The sequence below is a fragment of the Cydia fagiglandana genome, chromosome 5, assembly GCF_963556715.1.
Source record: "Cydia fagiglandana chromosome 5, ilCydFagi1.1, whole genome shotgun sequence".
Classification (NCBI taxonomy): domain Eukaryota; kingdom Metazoa; phylum Arthropoda; class Insecta; order Lepidoptera; family Tortricidae; genus Cydia; species Cydia fagiglandana.
The window spans coordinates 7,991,712-8,001,432 of NC_085936.1; the positions used below are offsets into that span (position 1 = coordinate 7,991,712).

Below are 9,721 nucleotides of genomic sequence, written 5' to 3' on the forward strand. Positions count from 1 at the left end.
CATGCCGAATACTGCATAGTAGGTTGGCCGCCAGGTCTATGTCAGTGCCCACCGCGGCTGCTCTTAAGATGGGCGTTGGTTTTCCTCTTAGCGACAACCCGGACGCTCGCCAAGGAAAAGTCTTGTCTACGTCTCTTGAAGGTAAGTGTATTCATGACTATCAATTAATAAATATTAAGACAAAACAGGAGCTGAGTTTTAAATATTTTAGGCAAATATACCCGTCTCGCTAACGGAAGCGGCTCCTAAAACTAGTGCGATAAGGATAAGGCGAAAAATCTCGCGTAGAAATCTCAAAAATCGAGGTTTCGTACTCGACTGTTTCCTCCTCCAAAACTCAACCAATCCTAACCAAACTTGGAAATCTAAATGATTATGAAATTATCTGTGTCGGACCGTTTTGCTTTTTTCGCTAATTGATATTAGTTTTGAATACTACGCCTCTCATTGCGGCATAGTCAATTAGGCCATTTTGGCCATTTTTGAAGGGCTCTAGTGCCTTAAAAAACAAATATCAATAAAAGCAAAACGTACGACACAGATATTGACAATATTATTCTGTGTTGAAAAAAGCATTGCTCTAGCATCAAAACCCACGGAGGAAACAGTCGAGTACGTTTGTATGGAGAAATGAGCACTCCTGTTGGCTCTTAATAGTTTCTTGAAAATATCAAAGACAACGGAATTGAAATCTATTTATTTATTTAATCATGCTGTAATTTTTATGTAGATACTGTAAAATATATTTAACCTTGCGAATATCTTATACTATCTAACTTACATTTTCATGCACCTCATCCTTAAATAATTGTAAAAACTTAATGCCTTTAGCATTGTCAAATTTTATTGCACGCCATTCATTTTTGTTTTCTTAATCAAATCTAAAAATAAATTACGAACAGTACATCTTATGTAAATATCTTGTGAAGTCACTGAGAGTATATACCGATAATTTCACTACATGTTATCGTAATATAAATTATTTTACACCATGCATGAAATAAAGCACCAGATAATTATTAGAAAAACACAGGTAGGAGTCATTTTTAAACACAAGTTCTATTTAATAAATTGGATAGAAATATAAAAAGTACGTGAGTTGACCGTAACGTCACGATGTAATGTTTCATATAAATTCCATATTAGCAAATCTTTTGCTAGTTCTAAAAAAGTAACTGATTTGACTAGTAGGAAAATACCCTATTACAAGTTTTTAATATAATGATGTGGCAATAGGCGCATGCGCGGTATGCGGGCGGCACAGCGAGCGGCACCTCATGGCTGCGTGCGACACGTGCCGCCAACACTACCACCTGCACTGTCTCAACCCGCCGCTGCAGCGCCCGCCCAAGAAGACCAAGCTCTACGGCTGGTAACGTACTAGTATTGTAGACTACGACAGACAACTATCATGGCGACCCTGCCTATAACATCCATCACAGCATCAACTCGATGCTGCACGCGTCTAAGACCAAGCTATACGGCTGGTAACGTACTAGTATTGTAGACTACGACAGACAACTATCATGGCGACCCTGCCTAGTGCCTACATCATCCATCACCGTCTCAACCCGCCGCTGCAGCGCCCGCCCAAGAAGACCAAGCTCTACGGCTGGTAACGTACTAGTGTTGTAGACTACAGGACAGCGAGCTCTCATGGCGACCCTGACTACAAAAGTAACTTACACTACCTAAAAAACAGTTGGAACGTTGGAAAGAAAGTAGCTGAGTTTTGGGACCAAAATTAGTTTGTATATTGCGTTTTTATTAGGGTTCCGTACCCAAAGGGTAAAACGGGACCCTATTACTAAGACTTCGCTGTCCGTCCGTCCGTCCGCCCGTCCGTCCGTCTGTCACCAGGCTTTATCTCACGAACCGTGACAGCTAGACAGTTGAAATTTTCACAGATGATGTATTTCTGTTGCCGCTATAACAACAAATACTAAAAATAGAATAAAATAAAGATTTAAGTGGGGCTCCCATACAACAAACGTGATTTTTGACCAAAGTTAAGCAACGTCGGGCGGGGTCAGTACTTGGATGGGTGACCGTTTTTTTTTGCCGTTTTTTGCATTATGGTACGGAACCCTACATGCGCGAGTCCGACTCGCACTTGCCCGGTTTTTATATACAGCCAAACCTTCAAACACTCCGTAGCCGACCATAGTAACTTTTTAACATCCTAGTTAATTAAACTGTAGATCTTTAGTGGATATTTTAACTTTACAAGACTTATTGCATGCCTTATTTGCTTCTACAGGCAATGCTCGGAGTGCGACAAAACGTCAGACTCAGAACCAGAAGTACTCGAAAAGAAAGTACCGCGCCGTTCTCGCATCAGATACAGCAAGGATGGCGCCATCATCACCGACCCACTGAGCCCTGCTTCCGTGCCCAACTCCCCACCTGCTAAACACAAGCAGGAAAGAACTCCCAAGGCTGAAAAGGAGAAACTTGTCAAAGTAGCCACCGCAGAAAATGTATCACCTATCAAAGTTACTATAAAACCCTTCGATTTCATCAGCGATGATGTCGAAACTGAATCCAAGAAGAAAGATAAAAGAATCAAGAAAAAGAAAGAACATGGCGCTTCCGGCGGAGAAGAGTCACTCTCAAAGAAGATGCACAAACGTGCATTCACTTCCCCTACTTTGACAAACACCCCTCTCATGTCGATAACCCCCATAGTCGCGGACAGCCCTAACGATTCTCACAACGAAAACTCAAACGCCTCCGCAACCGCGACACCAACTAAACGGGAGGATTCCAGCTTCCTATCCCATAACTCGTCATTCTCCTCTCTTCTCACAGAACCGAAAGAACGGGACAGCAAAACTATCGAAAGCTCTATTGAGAATACTCTAGCTAACTTATCTTCGGATATAGCTACGTATAAAGCGAATAGGAAACGCAGGAAAGAAAAGCATCGGTCGCGGTATTCGCCCGATTTTCTGCGGTCGCCGTCCAAGTCTCATAAGCACAAGAGGAAGAAGAAAACGCAGGATATGGAGAATCCAGATATGCCTCATCCAAGAATTACTATTAAGGTAAGACAGGACTATCTCTTTGTTTATGTTACTGTACATTTATTGTAAACTATGTGAGGCTCAAAAAACAAGCCACGATATATAAACCTCTTTATTGAATTAACAGGTCACGTTAGAATTATTCTCACTAATATCATAGTGATTGGTGCTTCAAGCGTGATAAATATGGCTTTCCAAAGATTAATCTATATGTATAGTTGAGGGTTCTGATGTGCTATATAAATTGTTTTGTAGATCAAGCCGATCCCAAAGCCGGATGGCTCCCTGGATACGCAGATGTTCTACGTGCCCACAGACAGCAACGATGGGCCACCGCCTGCTGTCATGAGGAAACTTTCCAAGGTATTATACTTAACGTTCAAACTAGCTGCAAATACACTTTTAGGAAAATATATTTTAACAAAATTATAATAAACGCTTTACGTTATACAGCGTGATCAATCCAAATGGGTCAGTATAGAGAAGTCAGAAACTATGAGCGAAATCTGTTCTTAGGAACCATGGCTTCGATTTTAGATTTAATAATAATTACCCTCATTCGTGCGCTTCTTATCTTTGTATTTATATAAAAAAATATGTTTTTGTACAGCACGCCGAGCAAGAAGTAGTTGCCAAACCTCCGGCCGCGGATACACCAGAAGCCATAGCCGTAAGTACTGACACCAACAGATTAAACTCACTATTGGTAGACCTTATCCCATTGTAATAACGTTCCGGAACGGTCACTTAACGTTCAAAGATTTTTGACGCAGGAATGCGACTATAAACCTTAATTAGAAGCACGTAGGTTTATATTAAAATGAAGGTAACCCTTATACGATTATAGGTAGGTATTATCTCTCTTCCGAGTAATATATCCCAAATGGTGATGGGGTCAGCTTTCCGTGTCTTTCGCTTCCACTTTGCCCTATCCTCGACGTCGTTTTCGGACACTTTGCATTCGATCATCTTGTAGCACTACGTCCTTCCATCTTGTAGGTAGGTATTATATATAATTATACTAGCAAAATAGTTTGAAATGATAACTACATATTCATTAGAAAAGTAATAAAATAACGCTCTTGGCTATAAAATGATCAATAGTCTAAGTATAATAAGCATTTTTATTCCAACATTTGTATAAAATATACCTTTTTCCAAATTGTATCTCATACTGACATCTCTTACGCAAGCCTCCGAAAAAGGAACTCAATCAAAATCAGATTGAGCCCGAAAAATCAATGCCTCAAGTAGTGCTTGAGCAAGTTAAACCTGCGCAGAAGGTAAGTTTATGTTGTGTGTATGCATTGTGTGTGTGGTGATGCACCGCAGGGACAGCCATGCATACAAATTAAGTCATGTAATCAGTGTAAGTTTTAGTTTTAGATACGTGTCCTGTATCTCCATACTTTCTTACCTCTGTGTGTGTGTAATTCTATTCATTATTTTTTCCATTTGCCTTTTATATAGCGAGACTAGGTTATGGGCTTAGATTTCCGTACTTATATCGTCAGTATCGGCCCATTATTAGTGTTAAATATTTGTATAACAAAAAACCAAATGTAAACCTAACCCGAAAATTAGGTTAAAAGTTTTAATGACTTCTAGACTCTGATCAGCGAGACGTGTCAAAATGCGGCAAAAAAGCAGAAACGTGAAATTCAACATTTGTATGGAATTCGAAACTTAGCGCCTACAATTTCAAAACCGCCGCCTTTTTCTACAGACAATACTATTGATTTGCCAGACCTTAATATGTGTAAGGGTGGTATTCCATCTTCCAATATCTGGGTCCAATGTCATTGCGTCTCACTCTCTCATTAAGCAAAATGTGAGACAAAATACACATACAATAATGAGACTTGGTGTGCCAGGTCGCGCGCGCGGGGCGGGGTCGCGCGGAGGCGGGCGGCGCGGCGCCGGCGTCCACGCCGCTGTCGCCCATGACGCACTGCGACGTGTGCCAGCAGCCCGGCGGGCCCGCCAACCTCGTCCGGTGAGTACGAGTGGTACAACGATATAAGTGTCGGCGGCCGATCGTAAGATCAGGCAGATCGTGAAATTCCTAGGCAGATCGTGAAATCCCTAGGCATATCGTGAAACGTGAAAATCTTTGGCTCATCCTGTGAGTCGACGAAGCCCCGCTACGCGGGGCTCCTATTTCTAGGCAGTTTGCCCTTCGGGCAGCTGAAGCAACCTAACGAACCTATCCTACCTATATATTGGTTTAATGTGATTATCGTCAAAACATTACACAGGAACATTACGATCTGCCTAATCTTACGATCGGCCGCCGACATAAGCACTGCGTCTTGTTGCTGCAAACAAATCACTGGGATACGCCGGGTAAAAACTCCCGTGAGATGTATTGTGAAGCTTTGTGAACGTCCGCAATCGCTCCGTTGGTACGGTAAACACTCAGTTATTTTTATTAGCCTATTTTGGTGTCCCACTGCTGAGCAAAGGCCTCCCCTCGTTTTCTCCACCAAACACCCAGATACGCAGAAAAAGCGGTATAGTCGCGAACGGTCTACAACGAAAAATGACTAGTGTAATATTTTGCCTATATCGCTTTTAGTCTACATCGCGAACGGTTTAGAATGCAAAAGAGCGAAGAGCGATATAGGCAAACTAGTCATTTTGCGTTCTAGACCGTCGCGAATAACCCGAAAAAGCTATCTTGAGACATTTTTACCCGAGGTTTTATTATCAGCAGATGTATTTGGTCAAAAAAGTGACCACATGACCTTTCTCAACCTCTTTAATTATAAAATGCTGCTATGAATGACCAATGTTTATGGTTTTTCCAGGTGTGACGAGTGCAACAAGAGGTACCATTTCACATGCCTGGAGCCGCCGCTGAACAAGAACCCTAAGAAACGAGGCTACTCGTGGCACTGTGCTGATTGCGACCCTACTGTAAGTAAAAAAAAAATCAATTTTCTTCTATTTATTAATTTTTGAAGTGAAAACGTCTTTAGCGGCGCTGTGCACTTTTTGAGGTGTGGAAAAAATGAGAAACTCGAGACAGCGTAAGGCGTAAGGCGTAAGGCGTCTCTCCTCTCTTTCTACCGCGCGGCGAAAATGTATGCCTGAGCCTGCTGTTTCATTTAGGCGGCGCAGGGCGCTTGCGCGATATGTGACGGACAATGTCATTGTTTTTTTTATTTAAACGCCATCTAGTGAGATTCCCTCAAACTGGTATTAATATACCTAACTGTAATACCAGTAGTACTTACAGTGATGTGCTTAGGGGTTTCAAGTAATGCGACGATACAACGCTAGATGGCGTTTACCTCAATTACACATAGTGCTGCAGACATTTTGCACTATATGTTATTAATATTTTGAGTTACAATGTCGTTGAGTTTTCACTTCTGCCGGCACTCCCGGAGTGCAACCCGTTGTTTTTTTTTCTATTTATTTCATACTCCACCGACCAGATTTTAGGTCTTAAGCTGTTGGTTTTTATTTTTGAGTACAATTTATATGCCTATCGAGTGTGTTAGATAACTGTAATATTAATATAAACTATCCATCGGGAGATAGTGTTAATATTTCTTTGGCTGTTCAACAAAAAGCATCCACAAGTGTCAGATTCATTTTAAAATACATTGGCATATCAACAACACAACGTACTACATGTGGATCATAGACTAGGAATCCTCTAGACCGAGTATAGAGCAATTATTTCATGCAACCGACGATGCCAAAAATGCGGGGGTGCGCGGGACGAGGTGAGCGAAGTCCCGCGCTGTGATTGGTCCGTTCAAAGACACGGACGTCACACAAAGACACTTTCGACTCGAACATGGAGTAAAATTACCGTATGCGTGGCAGAGGGGATAGCGCGACTATGCTCAGTCTGGAGGATGTTTTGCCTGTGATGTAGATTCACGAATGGAATTAGTGGAAATATCTTTGTGTGTAACATAATAAAAAACGGAAACTCTGGCTGTATACTGATACTGTGTTAGTCACACAATGGCAGATATAATTAGTTTCGTTCATTCCATTAGTGCCAGCTTTCGTGAATCGACCTGTACTTTTTTGAACTACATATATAAACTTACCTTTCTACCTTCACCATATGCTAAACAATTGTATTATTTGTTACAGGATGTAGAAGAAAACAACTAACGGTTGTAAATTTTTTGTGCGCATCATTTACGAGTATTAACGGAAGAAAATTATCCAAATCAGTGTTTTCCCTAAAGTTATTTGTGGCTTTATTCATGGTTTAGACATTTAATGTGATATAAGAGTAAATTATTTATTAAGATCGTATTATAAATATCGACGTGTAATGCATTAGGATTAAGGTTAATGTCAAACTTTAAAATAAATACTTAACTACTAAGGATATTTGTCTTTCATTTTGTTGAAAAGTAACCTTTACAACTTGTTTGTACCATTTTAAATGGGCGCTGTATTTATTTATTCATTCATTCAAATACATATTGATAACTCGCTTTTATTACCTAGGTACTAACCGCAATTTACTGGCTATTGTTAGTTGTCAGTTGCAATAATTTAAATGAGTTGTTAGTTTCAATAATTTAAATGAGTTGTTAGTTGGAATAATTTAAATGAGTTGTTAGTTGCAATAATGATACCTACAGATATTTAATACGGCATACGACTTCCTAATGTAACGTACCTGCTGGACGTAAATTTTCTGTTAAAGCTTGAAAGTACCAGCTTTTTAACCGACTTCCATTTCATAGAAGGAGGAGGTTCTGTATTCGGTTGTGGCTATTTTTTTTTTCTATGTACGTTCACCGATTACTCCGAGGCCCGTAGTCCGATTTGAGTAATTCTTTTTTTGTTTGAAAGGAGCTACCTCCGAGTTGGTCCCATTTTAATTTGGTTCTGTTCTGATGATGGGATCCATGAGGAATTGAGGGAACTCCTCAATTTTTAAAGGCACATGCATGGCGATTTGGGTGTTTTCTTAAGCAACTCGAGCATTTTCTTCCGAAAACCACCATTTTGATGAAGTAGACCTGATGATGATGATTGTTTTGATGATAATGATGATGATTTTTTAAATGTAGTATGTTCAGCGATTACTCCGGCACCTGTGATCCGAGTTGAGTAATTCTTTTTTTGTTTGGAAGGAGTTGCCTCCGAGGTGTTTCCGTATTATTTTTGGTTCTGGTCTGATGATGGAATCCATGAGGAATTGAGGGAACTCCTCAGTTTTTAAAGGCACGTGTAAAGTGATTTCGGTGTTTTCTAAAGTAACTCGAGCATTTGCTTCCGAACACCGCCAATTTGATGTAGTGCAAGTGTAGCCTTACCACGAGTTTGACATTGACATATAGTAACGCTAACGTCTTCGTAACTTACTTTTTATGCATCTCGCTCGCACTAATATGCCAGTACGAGCGAGATGCAAAGAAAGTAAGTACACACACGCTAGCGAATAAATCAATGTCACACTCTTGGTAAGCTGGTAAGGCTTCTGATCGGGGGTTAGGGTTAGGAGTTAAGGGGTCGGGGATTAAGGGGTCGGGTAATGGTGGTTGATGGGCTGCTGGTTCATGGCCGACTGGTACATGAATCAGGGGTTGATGCGCTGAGAGGTAGAGTGATCGGGGGGGGGGGGGGGGGGGGTTTGAGGGATTGGGTCAGTGGCGGGGCGGAGGATGGATTTAGTGAAGTGACAGGAATTATAATTTCCCAGACAGGCCCGAGAAAATTCCTGATTACATATTTATTAAAGTAGGTACACGAATTTAGTGTTAATCATGCATGATGTTGTTTTTCATTCATGCGTCGCGCTCTTAACAATGCGTTAAAACTAAAAATGGAAAAATAAAAACTTTTTACAAAAAAAAGAAAACCGACTTCAAAAAGGATGAAATAAAATATTATCCTTTTTAAGTCTATGCGTTACTAACTGATATGTTTGAAGTCGGTGCCAAGCCAAGTAGTAATAATACCCGTCAAAAATAATCAGCTTTATGACTATAAATCCCATTAGAACTGTACTAATAACTATTATAAATGTGTAAGTAATTCTGTCTGCCTCTTTGTCGCCTTTTCATGGCTAAACAACTGAACCGCTTTAGGTGAAATTTGGCAAGAAAGTAAATTCCTTGAATTGTTTTATATTTTGAAATGTAGTCCTCTGAATAAGGGACGGGAAATAACTTCAGTCCCAATCCCACGCTTGCGTGCCGACAAACATGGTACGGACTGTGCCAAGAAGGTTTGATCGTGTGTTCTGAGGTGTGTTCTTAGGTACAGTCGACGTCAAATATATGTTTACACTTTTGCACCTTACTCCTTTGTAATAAGACGAAAAGTGTAAACATATTTTTAACGTCGACTGTACCTACAGAAAGTACGTTCATTGTCGTCGTGTAAGGCAATCTAACGTACATCCTTATCGAATCGCACCAAAATCATGGTACCTATGCTTCAAAAGTTGGCTTGGCACCGACTTCAAACATATCAGTTAGTAACGCATAGACTTAAAAAGGATAATATTTTATTTCATCCTTTTTGAAGTCGGTTTTCTTTTTTTGTAAAAAGTTTTTATGCTAAACTCCTTTTATTACTCGTACAACAAAACTTCTTGTATAGGACCCAGATGCATAGAGACTAGCCATACGCGGTAAATCATCAATACCATCATAAAATAAGACTTCCGTTGCATTTCCCGTTGGTACATACTAATCCGTTTA

The 9,721-nt window shown here is 40.3% G+C and overlaps 1 protein-coding gene across 4 annotated transcripts in view; it reads left to right on the plus strand.

Moving 5' to 3' along the window:
• The window catches only part of LOC134664374 (PHD finger protein 14), a 30,321-nt gene extending 22,932 nt beyond the window's left edge, over positions 1 to 7,389 (plus strand). The window contains exons 13-21 of one of the 4 annotated variants that reach the window (XM_063520956.1): positions 23 to 141; positions 1,237 to 1,372; positions 2,261 to 3,047; positions 3,282 to 3,389; positions 3,637 to 3,696; positions 4,220 to 4,309; positions 4,901 to 5,022; positions 5,837 to 5,945; positions 7,146 to 7,389. In XM_063520956.1, coding sequence (XP_063377026.1) covers positions 23 to 141; positions 1,237 to 1,372; positions 2,261 to 3,047; positions 3,282 to 3,389; positions 3,637 to 3,696; positions 4,220 to 4,309; positions 4,901 to 5,022; positions 5,837 to 5,945; positions 7,146 to 7,166 — 1,552 coding nt within the window. In that variant the 3' untranslated portion in view covers positions 7,167 to 7,389. The remainder of the gene's footprint in view (positions 1 to 22; positions 142 to 1,236; positions 1,373 to 2,260; positions 3,048 to 3,281; positions 3,390 to 3,636; positions 3,697 to 4,219; positions 4,310 to 4,900; positions 5,023 to 5,836; positions 5,946 to 7,145) is intronic. The other 3 variants (XM_063520957.1, XM_063520958.1, XM_063520959.1) reach the window with 3 other exon arrangements.
• The last annotated feature ends 2,332 nt before the right edge of the window (positions 7,390 to 9,721 follow it).